General features: G+C 44.2%; 1 protein-coding gene across 1 annotated transcript in view; it reads left to right on the top strand.

Moving 5' to 3' along the window:
• The first annotated feature begins 598 nt into the window (after positions 1-598).
• Positions 599-15,417, top strand: part of RAB38 (RAB38, member RAS oncogene family) — a 67,413-nt gene continuing 52,594 nt past the window's right edge. Inside the window, exon 1 of the mRNA XM_081533342.1 lies at positions 599-998. Coding sequence (XP_081389468.1) covers positions 797-998 — 202 coding nt within the window. The 5' untranslated portion in view covers positions 599-796. The remainder of the gene's footprint in view (positions 999-15,417) is intronic.

Genomic DNA, 15,417 nt, shown 5'->3' with positions numbered 1-15,417 from the left:
CTACCCACTCCAGTATTCTGGCCTGGAGAATTCCATGGACTGTATAGTCCCTGGGGTCGCACAGAGTCGGACATGACTAACCGACTTTCACTTCATTTCAGAGCATTCATAGTTGAATAGGTGTGAAGGCGCTCAGCGTTCACACCCCCAGGCTGACGCGTCAAAGGATTACCATTACCAGGTCATGCAGGAAGAAGAGGCCGGGGCAGCTCAGATGACTAGTGTGAGGTCACTCACCTCGAAAACCAGGCTTGCCGGACCCAAACCCAGCTGTTGGGCCTCCTGAAACTGTTTCCTTACCTCCAAACTCACTCTACCCCGCGGGGCGGTGGCGTAGCCCACGACCTCAAGAGTCAGACCGGTTACCCGACTGTCTCCCCGCAATTCACTTAACTTTTTAGACACTCTCACTTGCCAAACCTGAAAACTGAAACCCACACCTCCAGCTTTGTGGCCCAGATCACAGAAGAGAAAGGCACTTCAGGAAACTGTCAGGGGCTGTAACGAATAACCTCTGCAAAAGGGCATCTGCGCGTGAGCCTCCCCAGTCTCCGGGGCCCGGGAATCGCTCGCGTCTTGCCTGGAGCAAAGCGGGACGGGTGGGCAGGGGGGTCAGCCCCGCGGGGCTCGCGTCTGGGCGTTTCTGCAGCGGCCGGGGAGGAGTTCCGCCCTCGCCCCCGTTCCTCCCTGCCGCCGCCTCGCGCCCTCACACGCGCTCCCCGAGTCTCTCTGGCCCGGCCCCCGGCGGCGCTTCCTGGGTCCGCAGCAGGCACCGCGCGGCGGGCTGGCCGGCACCATGCAGGTCCCGCACAAGGAGCACCTGTACAAGCTGCTGGTGATCGGCGACCTGGGCGTGGGCAAGACCAGCATCATCAAGCGCTACGTGCACCAGAACTTCTCCTCGCACTACCGGGCCACCATCGGCGTGGACTTCGCGCTCAAGGTGCTCCACTGGGACCCGGAGACCGTGGTGCGCCTGCAGCTCTGGGACATCGCCGGTGAGCCCCGGGGCCGGGAACTGGGGCGGGGGCACCTCGCAGACCATCTCCCTGGCCAGGGCAGCGGCTCGCGGCCCCGCGGAGACCCGAGTCTACCTCCCGGGCGCTGCGCCGCGAGAGACTTTTCGGGGTGGACTGCAAACTTGGTTTCAAAGGAAACAAAAAAGTTTCTCTCTAGCGCGCGGCAACTTCAGTGCGTTCCCTGGCGCTTTGCGGCGGCTGCTTTCTCGCCCTCCCACAGCCTCCCCTGGGATCTCTGAGCTCAGCGCGGGCCTCCCCGGGACCCAGAGGGAGACCCTCCGCAGTTGCTCTCGGTTCTTGGTCCCCAGCTCACTTTCCGGGCACGGGCAGTCCTGCGAGTGACGCCGCCCGGAGCGTCCCGCCCGCCCTTCCGAGCCCGGTGCCTGGACCCTCGAGGGGAAACCCCTAGACCGGTTCACAGCGGGAACCCGGAGAGTTCCGGGCTAGAGGCGTTTCCCAATTCCTGTTCCTAACAGCTCCCTTTCTGCCAACTTTCGACACCCCCTTTTCTACCCTTCAGTCAAGAAAGCTGGAGGTTCTCTGCTTTGAGAAAGGACCTTTCTGTGTCTGCATTGGGGATAAATCTCGCCCTGTTTCTGTTTGTCCGTCTCTCTCGTCTATGAAAAGGAGATCGAGTATATATTCCTGTTAGGATCACTTTTGTCTAAGGGTCTATTCTTTGCGACCCCATAGACTCTAGCCCACCAGGCTCTTCTGTCCATGGAATTCTCCAGGCAAGAATACAGGGGCGGGTAACCATTCCCTTCTCCAGGGGATCTTCCCAACACAGGAATGGAAGCCAGGTCTCTTGCATTGCAGGAGGATTTCTTACCGTGTGAGCCACCGGGGCAGCCCCTTTCTATGACATTCGCCATAGATTTCTTGATTTGTTCCTAAAGTTTTCACTGAGAGGTCTGAAAAATGAGGAGCCTCTTACAATGTTTGAAATCAGAATTTGATTCCCAGGGTTCGTACCAGGAGTTGGGGCTTCAGTCTAAGGTGGAGGTGCCAAGAGTCCCTGGACCCAGACTATCACGTGTCCAACCCCTCACTGCAGATCTGGATCCGGCTTGCTGCTCACCATCCTGCTCCCCACAGTCCCTTCAGCTCAGTAGCCTCCTGGTTAAGTTGGAAAGCAGTCAGAAAATGACAACTTGGGACCCTCCTGCTCAGAAATTTTCAGGCCCCCTGGGATTCCTTGTGAACCCCCTCAAACAATCAATCCACTTCACCTCAGTCTATTTCATAGTCTGTGGCACTAGGAACCTTTACAAGTGCTGGACCCAAAGCGGCCACTTCTCTTTCAGAAAATAGGTTCATTTCTAGGTGCATTTGACTGGAAGCTTTATCGTGGCTTGAAGCGAGAACACATGTGGGAAGTTTTCCAAAGGACATTTCTTGTTCTTGGGATTCCAGTGCCTCTTTAATCAGGAGCTGTCAAGTCTTATGACAAAACTTTTGGCATGTGAACAGATTCATGCCTTTAGTGTCATCGTTAACTGCTCTAGTAGCACAGGGATTAGCAGAGACCAGAAGATGTCATTGGCCACTATCTGATTGGGCTCTATATCTAGAAAATCCTCTGTGAGTCTGGGCACTTCGCTGCAGCTGTTTTTAGTATCTAACAACTCTGATGTTGCATTGATATCTCTAGGACCCAGGTTTAGAATTAGCTTACTCTTTAAACAGGGATGTAGCTGTAATTTAGTTTTTAATGTGAAAAGCAAATAAAGGTGTGACCTCAGACGTGTTACATAATGTCTGTGGGTCTCAGTGTCCTGAGTATGCTAGGGTATAGAGATGAAGAGCCTAAATTCCAGTCGAAATGCTTCCATCTGGAATCCCTGTTTTACCCCAGGTCTTGGGCAATTTTAAGTAAGTTTCCTAACTTCCTAGTCTCTGTTCCTTATCTGTAAATAGAATGCTTTCTCCCAACAAAGGAGAAAACGAGAGGAAAACTGACAAATGCTGACTGAACCCAGTAGTACTTACTCCCTAGGAGAACTGCATGAATTGTTGCTATACTAGCTACTTTTTGTTTTTTGAATATGTGTAAATGCTAGGCAAGAAGGACATGATATGTGTGCTAATTAGATCTTATTAAATGATAATTCCTGATGAACGAATATAACCTGTTCTAAAACACCCAGCACCATTTTCCAGCTTTATCCATATTACAACATGCTGTCTTGAGCAACTTCATTCCCAAGCTTAGAAATACCTCTTTCAGTTCTGAAGTTGCCATGGAGGCTATAGTCACAGAAGTCTGTGTATATAAGAAATCCAAGGAGCCTTGGAAAGTCAGTTCTATAGATATGGTGGTATGCACCATCTCTGTAGGGAAGTTTATTTGTCCCAGAGCTTTGATGTTCAGTGCTAACCTGTCATTTCAGCCTCCAGCCCAAAGAGCCCTGTGGGCTGGGTTTGAAGTTCTTATTGGTGGTGGTTTAGTCACTCAGTCGTATCTGACTCTTTGCAACGCCATGGACCATAGCCCACCAGGCTCATCTATCCATGGGACCAGGCAAGAATACTGGAGTAGGTAGCCATTTCCTTCTGCATGGGATTTTCCTGACCCAAGGATCAAACTGGAGCCCCCTACATTGCAGGCAGACTCTTTAACCAACTGAGCTACCCAGGAAGCCAGCTTACAAATTGGGCAGCAGGCAAAGCTGGTTGGGGGAGAGCTGGGCCATTGTGGGGAAGGATGATTGGAGTGTAGAATGGACATGTTTCAAGCTCCATAGCTAGTCCTGTGAAGAGTGAGTGCATATGGAACCTAGCCTCAGAGGCCCAGTCAGACCCCCATCAGCTAAGTGTATCTTAGAGCGTCTTTAGATCTGCCCGTCGGTCCAACCTTGGGGAATGCTTCCTGTCTCCTCTGTGCTCACTTCTGGCATGTGTCTTACAGGCATAGGTAGTGACACTCACTTTGAGCTTGCTAGGGGTGTGGATGAGGTAGAGGAAACATGCCCTGTCCTGAGAGGATATCACATCCATCTATCGAGGGAATCTTTTGCTCAATTAGACTTTTAATATCCATTTGGTTCAATGCCAAGTCGGGTCCTATTTGTTCAACTAATTCCTGTGATCTTTGTCTTGTGGTCACTTAGACTGGCCAGTCTGCTTCTGAAAAAGACTGCAGAAAGTACCTTTTAGGAACTTGTGAGGTAGACCTTGAAATCACTGAGATGAATCCCACAAACCCCATAGAGGACTCCGAATCCCAGTGATTCTACCATAGAGGAGCATCTGAGTTAGCGCTGGGTTTGGAAACTCTTGATAGAGTCAGAGAAATTAAGTAATTTTGCCCAAGGCCACCCAGCTAGTAAGTGGAAGAGCTGAATTTGACTCAGAACTGTTTGATTTGGAATCAAGCCATGCTCTTTATAACCATAGCCCTGTGGGGGCCTGATGTACAGCTGACCCACTGGGGTTATACCCAATTCCTCTTTAAGGGCACTACTTATTTAGTAGATAGATTATCCTTGCCTTCTTTCCCCTATTGCTAATATGTTTTTGGATGGTACCACAGTGCAGAGAGTGGAAAGGAATGGAATAGAAATCTATTTCTGGGCTTCTCTGATGGCTCAGTGGTAAAGAATCAGCCTGCAGTCTCCCAAGACATGGATTCGATCCCTGATCTGAGAAGATCCCACATGCTGTGGAGCTCAAGCCTGTGTGCTCAACTACTGAGCCTGTGCTCTGGAGCCCGGAGCCACAGCTGCTGAGCCCTCGTGCTCCAGATACTGAAGCCCACACGCCCTGGAGCCCAGGCTCTGCGACAAGAGAAGGCACCACAGTGAGAAGCCCTCACACTGCAACTAGAGAGGAGCCCCCGCTCACTAAAGCTAGAGGGAAGCCTGAGCGGGAACAGAGACAGAGCACAGTCATAAGTAAATAAATACATACAAATTATTGTATAAAAAAAACCACTCAGAGTCAGAATTTCCCCCCAGTTACAAAAACACTAGTTTCAAAAAATAAAAAGAAGGAAAATCTATTTCTGAAAATTTGATTCTTAGTTATAGGGTTTTTTCATGTTATAGAATTATCAAAAAAATGGAAAAGTTCACACTTGAGACTCTCCTGTACTACTCCTCTCTGAATCCTGATACTTTGACTATTCCATTAAGTAACTTGCATGAGTCACAAAGCTAGTAAGCAAAGTTGGAATAAGCTGGTCAGTACTACCTGGGCACAGAGAGACCATGTTAGAGCAGACAGAGACTGAAAGAGGTACCATCGTATGAACATGTGATACCACAGGAAAAGAAAAGAATTGCCATTTGAAAGATGAGCAACTGAGACCCAGCAAAGTTTCACGATTTGCCCAATGTCATGTATTACAGCTTTAGAATATCCATAAATTATAATCCATAATTAATAATGTATTTATTAGAATACATCTGAAGTATTATATTGATTACTTTGATGACTCCGTTAGCACTTTCAAAGAGAACAACACAATTTTGTCTACAAATCTTGCTGTGCTTTGGGAACCAGGTACTGGAATTAGGACAGTGATAGTAATAGTAGCTAACATCTTTTAGACATTTATTCTTAACAATTGTCTGTGCATACGTAATATTTAATTTCCCAGTAAAATAGCTGGTTAAGTGGTAGTGCTAGAACTTAAAACTTGGTCATTAAATCTAGCACCTAGGTTCCTAGTAGTTTTGCTCTACTTCCCACAGTTCAAAAATAGAATACTTCAGATGTAGTCTAATAAATATAAATTATGGATATTCTAAAACTGTAATACTTGACATTGGGCAAATCATGAAACCTTGCTGGATCTCAGTCCTCATCTTTAAAATGGCAATTGTTTTCCTGTGGTATCTCCTGCACGGTGTTGTCTCTTGCAGTCTCTTTCAGCTCTGATATGGTCTCACTGTGCCCAGTTGCTTCTCTGGTAGCTCAGCTGGTAAAGACTCCGCCTGCAATGCAGGAGACCCTGGTTCAATTCCTGAATCAGGAAGATCCCCCAGAGCAGGGATAGGCTACCCACTTCAGTATTCATGGGCTTTCTTGGTGGCTCAGATTGTAAAGAATCCACCTGCGATGCGGGAGACCTGGGCTTGATCCCTGGGTTGGGAAGATTCCCCTGGAGGAGGGCATGGCAACCCACTCCAGTATTAACTTGCCCAGTTAGCATGTAACAGCTTATTCCAACTTTACTTACTAGCTTTGTGACTTGTGCAAGTTACTTAATTTCTGTGCCTTGGTTTCCTGTCCAAAAACCTGGGGACAACAGCAGAACCTGCATCTTAGAATTAAAAGAATGAGATGGATTAATTCACGTAAAGCTTGTTTTTTTTTTTTTACTCTTGTTTTTTTAACTGTTACCACAAACTACTTTCACATACATTTTCCTGCTTGATCTTCTCAGAGTTGCTGAGGGTATAGACAGAGCAGGTGGTATCAAAGTGTTTTATATTAGATCAAGAATCAGAGCCCCAAGATCACAAGAGCTCTCACGTGGCAGAGGAGAACAGGAACAGCAGGTCTGTTTAACTCCATCTTTGATGCATATATTTGAGAAAAATGACCAGATCTGTGGGTCTTCAGAAAACTCAATTCCAGATTTAACAAATACAGTAGAAAATAAAGTTGACAGGTGATGTAGAGAATCCTTCTCTCCCATGTGAAAGTTTCATGGCAAGACTCTCCTAAGTAATGCATTCCCCTAAATAGTTAAAATCCAACATGTAGGAAAAATATTTCCCCACAGGGCACATCTGTACTAAGTTTCCCCACCTAAGCTGTGTGACGGAGCACTGGAAGACACTGACTCCCCGACAGGCAGACGGGTCTGGAGGCAGGAGCCCAGAGCACCCGTGGTCCTGAGAGTCATCTCGGTCCCAATGCTCTGCTGCTCTAGTGTCTGTGAAGCGCTTCCACATTGTAAAGTTCAACTGAGGGAAGGGTTTTGGACTTGACCTCTCTTCAAAGGAGACTTTAATTGAGACTTCCCTGGTGGCTCAGGGAAAAGTGTCTGCCCTTCTGCCCTTAGACGGTAGAGCGTCTGCCTACAATGCAGGAGACCTGGGTTCAATCCCTGAGTCAGGAAGATCCCCTGGAGAAGGAAATGGCAACCCACTCTAGCATTCTTGCCTGGAAAATCCCATGGATGGAGGAGCCTGGTAAGCTACAGTCTGTGGAGTTACAAAGAGTTAGACACGACTGAGTGACTTCACTTCCACTTCCTCTTCAATATCTATTTCTTTTTTTTTTTAATTTATTAATCGGCTTGCTGGGTCTTTGCTGCTGAGCGGGCTCTTAGCTAGTTGTGGTGAGCGGAGGCTATGCCCTGGTTGCAGGGCGTGGACCGCCGTGGTGGCCTCTCTCGTTGTGGGGCCAGGCTGCAGGGCGCAGGGCTTCAGGGACTGTGGCCCCTGGCCCTGGAGCAGAGCCTCAATAGCTGTGGCCCCCAGGCCTAGTGGTCTTGCGGCATGTGGGATCTTCCCAGATCAGGGATTGAACCCGTGTCTCCTACACTCGCAAGTGGATTCTTTACCATTGAGCCACCGGGGAAGACTTCTATATCTATTTCTGAAAGACAAATTCTCCAGGAAGTTTTAGAAGAAGCATCTTAAATATTAGTATGATGGATCTACAAATGTAGAGAATGCTAAATTTGGCAACCACTGTGCCAGGCAAAAAAATAAAAATGCCTGGCAAGTCTGGGCCATGTTCTAGTGGGCAGTTATTGTCTTGTTTCTAGCCTGGCTAATTACAGAGTTTCTAAATACCATGTGGGTTAAGGTGCTATGTGCTTACAAGTAAATAATATGTACACTGAACAAAACAGTGAACTTTCGATGTGAGGTGAGGGCTGGGTGGGGAACACACCTCAGGGCTTCTTACAAGGAGGTCATTAGACTCTCTGGGTATCACAGACACATGGGCATTAGGCCTGTGGGATAAGTTCTCTAATCTAGGCTTTAGAGGACTGGTTCTGACAGGTGAGCACACAGCAGCCTCACCAAGGAGAGCTAAAATGTTTGAGAGGAGGGAGTGTGGGGAGCAGCTCCTGTGTGTGTGTTTGATTTCTTCAGCAAATGTGTCTACTAAATGCCTGGTGCTTCCCTGGTGGCTCAGACAGTGAAGAATCTGCCTGCAATGCAGGAGATCCTAGTTCCATCCCTGGGTCAGGAAGATCCCCTGGAGGAGGGCATGGCAACCCACTTCAGTATTCTTGCCTGGAGAATTCCATGGACAGAGGAGCCTGGCAGGCTACAAGTCCATGGGATCACAAAGAGTCAGACACAACTGAGAGACTAACACACACACACGTATGTGTTAGGCACAGTGCTGGGTGGGAAACAAGAATAAAGACTTGAACAAGACCCCAACAATTTCATGGTTTAGTGGGCATGATAGCGTGAAAGCAAATACACTGTAATAGTGGGTAAATTCTATTGGTAAACATGACTCCAAAATTCTCTGGTGATACAGAATGGGTCCTGTCCTCCCCACATCCTTCCATTCTCTGAGATTAAGCCTGATCAGACTAAACAAAGCCTCTGGCTAGGGTGATTTCCTGAGCTCTTTCAGTAGCACCAGTGACTCCCTGGGAGGGACTTCAAGGCCACACACCTTGAGACAAAAGTTCATCCTCTGGCCCTTTTTGATTCTGTCTCCTTCTCCTGAGGAGCTCATGCATTCCTGTGGCATTAAACTCTGTACTGATGACTCCCAAACTGTGCTTATAACCTTGCCTTCTCATGAGCTTCAGACCTACAATTTCATCTTCCTAATGGACATTGCCTTTATGATATCTCAGATATATTGCAAGATCAATATGTCATAGCCAAGTTGAATAAAAAAGCAAGATTGCTTGTTTTCTCTAGTAATAAAGTAACATATGCTCAATGTAGCAAATATGGAAAGTACAAAAGAAAACAAAAATACAACAACACAACAACAAAGAATATAGATGTTACCCCTCTTAATGAAAGTAGTAAATGATGTCTTTGTAAATCTTAACCAGATATATCTCTCCACATACCGATCTTCATAGTATAGTGCTTTTTACCCAGTTACTAAGACTTGAAACCTCTGCCATCCTTTCTCCTTCTCTTTTGAGCTTCACATGCTCTCCATCTCCAGGTCAGATAGTGATTGTGCTTCTCTGGCAACTGCCCTAAACCAGGGACAGCACTATTATCCCCTGTCTTGCTGTCATAACCACCTGGCTAGTTCTAGTTTCTTCCTCCTCCAGTTCTTGTGTGTACTAAGGTCAAGTTTATCTTGCCAGAATATCACTTTGGTGGTTCTTCATTGCTGACAGATTATAAACATCATGGTGAAAAGAATTAAAGCCCTTGGGAGGAGATGATTGGAGAGATGATGACTAGAAGGAGGACAGATGCTGAATTTTAGAGCTGTTGGGGGAGAAGTTCATGGGGTCCTAGATGGTCAGAAGTACCTGGAGTCCTTGAGGCCTCACCTGGTCAAAAGGAAACCCAGGATCTGTCTCATTGTGGACTTGTTAGAACACAGTGAACCTCATTGAGGGTCAAAATGATACTTAAGTATTTTGTTTTATTTTAATGTCATTTTACAATATGAGAATTTGAGAAGTGTAAAATCCTGCCTGGGAAAAGCTGTTCATTCATTTGATAAGCCCAGGGTTTTAGGGGGGAATGAAATAGGCATTGGTATGGAATCTGATATTCCAGAGGGGACACAAAGTTATTTAAACATAATCATGGAGATGATTACTGACTGTTTTGATAAGTCTCTGAAGGAGAAATGTCAGGTGCTAAAGAAGTTAAATCATGGCACCTGCCATTGCCATGGTGTGGAGGTGAGGGCTGTGGGTAGGAGGGAGGTGGTGCGAGGCAACAGCAGACAAATTACGAAAGGGTGCACTTGCTCTGCCAGTGGTTAAGAGTGATCATTCTGTACATCTATCAATTTATCGGAGTAAATCTTTGCAGTTTAAACAGCACCATGATTCTGGGAAATAGGTCATTTTATTTCTGGTTTTATAGGTGAGGAAACTGGGCCAAGGGTAAGTAGAACATGTGCCTGGTACACCGTAGTTGCTCAGTAAAAGTGGGTTTAGTGTTAAATGGCCAGTGGGGTTGATACTACAGTCACTGCTCAACTGAAAAATTTTGAGGAGAATTGTCGTGTGGTATATTTAGACTTGATTGCTCCCTCTTCTGAGAATTAACTTTGGGAAACCTTGCAAAACTTTCAAACCATTGAGAATCTTTTTAACATTTTATTCTCTTTGATTCTGGGATGGACCTTCCCAGATGGATATGGTGTGACCCTGCTGCTTCTTGGGTGGAAATAGGTTTATTCTGGGAAGGGAAGATCCTCATCTTCTAGGTGGGGGTACTAGAGTAGTCTCCATCAACTTGACAAGGTCATGTCTGAGACTCTAGCCTGGGAGTCCAAATTATTGAGTTCCACTAACTTTTTCCAGTTGTTTGAGAGCTTGCTTGAGAAGTTATATGATCTTAAATTACTCTCTGAAAATACCTCAGGGTTTAAACTTCACCATTCCCTGCTCCCTTTAGTTTTCTATTCTCAGGTATTAATCCTGTCCTATCTTTTCTATCTTGGAAAATAGCTCTCTCTTATCCCTCCTTTCAGTAGCCATGTCTTCCTCACAGCTTGTCTGAATTACTGCAGCATTGTACTAAAGCTCATCCCTTCCTCAAGCTTTCCCACCCATCAGCTTGCAATCCACAGAGGTGAAGCTTCTTAACACAGTGTCTGTCTCCAGTTAGATGTTCTCCGGTGTGGCCTCCTTCAGTGGGTCCTCATCACTTTCAGAATGAGAGACTAAGCATTTTAGCATGAAGTTCAAGGCCTTTCTTGATCTAGTCACTGTTACCCATCCTAGTCCCATCTCTTGTACCTGTGATTATTGACCATTCTGGATATCTTACTGTGGCTTCATCTCAACTACCGTTCCCTTTATACTGTGGCTCGTACAACTGTCTCTGGCTAACTACGCTTTCCCATTTCTTTTCTTAAATAGCTCCTATAGGCCTCTTGTCACTCACCCATCTCACTTCCTTCAGGAAGTCTCTTTTGAGTCCAGGTGACCGAGGAAGATACTTTTTATCTGCTCCCATAATATCCCATACTTACTCCAGATTAGAAGTCCTCTACCACTACATTGAGATGATTTTTCTTCCCAATTGTAACCCTAGAACTTGGTTCTAGTACATGTTTAGTGAGTTTTATTCAATAAAAAGTTTCAGTCAACTAATTCATCATTGCTCTAAACATTTCTTCGGTAAACAAAAGAAACTTTTTGTTTACAAAGAAAAGTTTTTCATGCTTCAAAGACTGTAATTTTCTGAACACTAACAGAAAAATGCGTGCCTTTTAGAATTGATAAATATAGCAATCATATTTCTTAAGGTGGCATTCCATTTTATTTTTCACCATAAAAACTAAGGAGTGACCTTAAGGTCACTTAAGAGCATTCTTAAGAACTGTGCTTCCTCATTTAACAAACCTCATTTAACAAAACCTTCCTAATTCAAAGTGAAATGTCATTCATTTGGAGGTCAAATAACAAAGCTGTATTTTCCTTTTATGATTTTTGGATAGATTAGATGAGGTAATAAAGGTAATTTTCACAGAGTTAAAACCTGTGGGTCATCAAAACAAATCCTGCATTTTACAGTTGAGGAAGCTGTGCTCTGAAAGGGGGTTCCTATTTCTCAGGCTCAGAGGGCTAGTCAGAGGTAGAACTGGAACAAGAAAGAATGCAGACTTCTCTGGTTTATTAGGGATGAGATGTGAGGAATTAAAAAATTCTTTTTAAACACCAGATGTTTTGCGTTGTCTTAGTCCTGGGGCACATGAGTAAATAAATTTAGTAGGTGCTCAGCTTTGAGAGTTCACAGTAAAGCAATAAAGAAGAGAGGATGGTGGTATGGCATTGAGGTGAACCAAAGGCACCTGCAGTTTGGATTCGAGAGACATGCCTGACTTAATTTCCCCAGTGCTCCATTAAAGGCTCAATATGTGGCCCCTTGGACTCCTTGCTCTTCCTTATTCACACTCCATATTTATCACCTCCGCACCTCTGCTCATGTTCTTTGTACTAATTCACGTGCCCTTCCCTTTATCTCCACATACCCAAATCCTATCTGATGTTTAAGACCCACCTGAAAGAGAACTCCTGTGCAAAGGCTTCCCTAATTCTCCTTCCAGTGGTAACTCCTTCCTCCCTTGAATCAACAGAACTCCACTCCCTCCTGTCATGTCTCCTTTAGCAACTTATTAGAGTTCTATTGTACCTCTCCAGATATCCTTTCCAGTTTTTAGCAGAGCTTGCTAAAATTATTTGTCTCATGATTTAATGAAATGACTGTGGAGTTAGCCAAGATGTGGAGAAAGAGAAAGTACTGTGGAGAATGAAGCAAAAGCAGGTTTTGGATGCAAAGGCAAGCGAGATCAGGAAGAAGATAGTCAATCATTTCAAATGTCTGGGAGAAATAGGAATTATTACTTTTTGCTCTGAATCATTATGTTTTGTAGTGTGCGTTATCCTGATTCATTATTTAATCTTTCTTCCTCATCAGCCTTGTGTAAATGTGCTCTCTCAGGAAGGACAATGGAAAACTTAGCTTCTCGTATACCACCTCAGCCTATTGGAGATCAAGAAATCGTCTATTGTGTGAGGGATTCAAACACATTTCAACCTAATTTATAGGGTGAAGTTTGACAACAAATGATTTAAATTACTTGTTGATGGGACTGTTTTCCCCTGTAATATAACGTGTTATTAATACCACCATTTATTGGGTGTCAGGCATGGTACTGTGCATTTTTATGCGTCATTTATTTACTGCTCACAAGGAACTGATCTTATAGGTTCTGTTACTAACCTCATCATAGAGATCTAGGCTTACAAGGGCTAAAAACAGATATACGCACAAAACTCTTCAGAAGGTGCACAGAAGGTAAGAGATAGTGCTGGGATATGAACTGAGATTTGCCTGGTTACAAAGTATTTCTAACTGCTCCACTCTACTATTTCCTATGCGGTAATAAGACATTGTGATAGTTTTTACATTGTGATAGTTTTTACATATCAAGGATTAAGTTGCATTTTGAAAATGCATAGTATTTATTTTAAAGGAATATTTATTATTATTTTTAACCTTTCTACTTTGGATAGAGCTAAGAATTGAATGAGCTGAATTCTTTGCATACATCATTGCTTAGATCATGTGGTTGGTTTGACTTAATAAGAAATATCTAAATATACTATATTTAGACAGGAAAACCACAGTGCATAAGGGACATAGACTCTAGTTTGAAAATTGAAGATAAGAGTAGCTATGATGCTTGATGGTATTGGAATAAAAATTAAGTCTTGATGGTGGTAGAAGGGTGTGTGTGGGTATATCTGTGCATTTTAAACTTAATAAAACAATCCTTTAGACTAGACTCAAGAAGCTATAACAGAGTTTCTCAAATTCCTCAGTTCACAGAACCTTTAGTATCAAAGTATAAATAATTTTTTCATGGTGTCTTTAGGCCAACAGAAATACTTAAAAGCTCTGTTATTTTTAATTAAAAAGATTTTTTATAGATATTCATCAATTTTTTATTTTTTATTATCTTTTGTAATATATATTTTATTGAAGTATAGTTGCCTTATGATGTTTCAGGTATATAGCAAAGTGATCAATTATACATATACACATATATTACTTTTGAAATTATTTTCCATTAAAGCTTATTATAAGATCTTGACTATAGTTTATTAAGTAATTAGCACCAAACAATTTAATAAGTATTATAGTCTAATAATTTAATAGTCCTTTGGGAAAAATGGAGAACATAAGTGAAAAGAAAATGATTTTTATTTCACTTTTTAGTAGCTATGATTATTTGCTATAGGGACATGTATTGCTTTGGGCTATAGAATAGCATCTCAAAACTGAGTCAGAGTGGTCACCACCACCCTCATCTCCTGTTTCTTATTGATTTTCACATGATCTTGCTTTTTATCACACAAAATGCAAAAACACCAACTTCAAAAAGATATGAGCACATCAAAGGGAATGTAGCACAATCTAATGTTAAACTTGTGACCTGCCTCTAGCTAGTAGTTGCCGAGGTGTCTGATTGATCTTGAGCACCACTGCTTGCCTCAAAATTTAAAATTATCCAGTTGCAACCCTGTGACTTCACTGAGGCACCCCAGAGCACCTTGGCACACATTTTGGTAATTTTGCCTATGAAAGAATCTGTGAATTATTTAAGAGTGAAACTTCCTTAGAGTACAGGGTCCCTTGTGAGTTATTTATGAAAGTATCTTTAAAGAAACTGTGGAGAGGTGGTTCTGAACTGGGCACACAGATTTTTTTTGAGTGGATTTTAAGAGTGAGCAGGAGTTTAGTAGTCATGGAAAGTCAATGAATTGGATTAGAGATCTTGCTTTATTCAGTCCACTCCTCTCCCTGATGGGGCTCCCTCTCTCAAATAAGAAATCATTATTAATTGTTACTTAATTGTGCAAAGAGTACTTGTGTTACCAGCTTCATTCTGTTTCGCAAATTCATTGTAAGCACAGACTAAGAGCTTCTCAGAGTACATGTGTGAGGGAGAGATTGTTGTTGTTAAGTTGCTATGTCCAGCTCTTTGCAACCCCATGGACTGCAGCACGCCGAGCTTGCATGTCCTTCACTATCTCCCAGAATTTGCTCAAACTTGTGTCCATTAAGTCAGTGATGCCATCCAACCATCTCATCCTCTGTCGTCCCCTTCTCCTCCTGCCCTCAATCTTTCCCAGCATCAGGGTCTTTTCCAGTGAGTTGGCTCTTCCCATCTGGTGGCCAAAGTATTGGAGCTTCAGCTTTAGCATCAGTCCTTCCAATGAATATTCAGGGTTGATTTCCTTTAAGATTGACTGGTTTGATTTCCTTGCTGTCCAAGGAACTCTCAAGAGTCTTCTCCAGCACCACAATTCTAAAGCATCAATAGGGATCAGAATTAGAGGAATTCCAGAGCGGGCTTGAGGAGACTACAGTATAACTGGGGACACAGTCTGCAGAGTTTGCAGCACGTAGCAAGCAGTATGGGGCAGGGTCTGATTGGACGGGCGAGCCAGTGGTGCATTGTCAGTGCTGTCTGATATCGGGGAGGAAAGAGCTGAGCCTGGGGCCAAGTAGTCAGAAAAAGCTCCAAGGAAGCAGGTTTGGTACAACCTGGAAGAACAGGCAGGATTTAGTTAGGCAGAGAGTCGGAGACGGTGTATGTTCCAGTGAGGATGGGAAGGCCGTGAATGGTGAGTGAAAGCAAGAGGCAGAACTTAGTGAGCCCAGCAAGGCGTAGTGTGGGGCAGGACCCTGGCCTTGGTCTGAGGATTAGCCTTTAACTTGTAGATGAAGGTGTGCAACCT

This window comes from Giraffa tippelskirchi, chromosome 10 (assembly GCF_054371585.1).
Source record: "Giraffa tippelskirchi isolate mGirTip1 chromosome 10, T2T-mGirTip1v1.2.pri, whole genome shotgun sequence".
NCBI lineage: Eukaryota > Metazoa > Chordata > Mammalia > Artiodactyla > Giraffidae > Giraffa > Giraffa tippelskirchi.
This window is presented reverse-complemented; position numbering and strand designations above follow the sequence as displayed.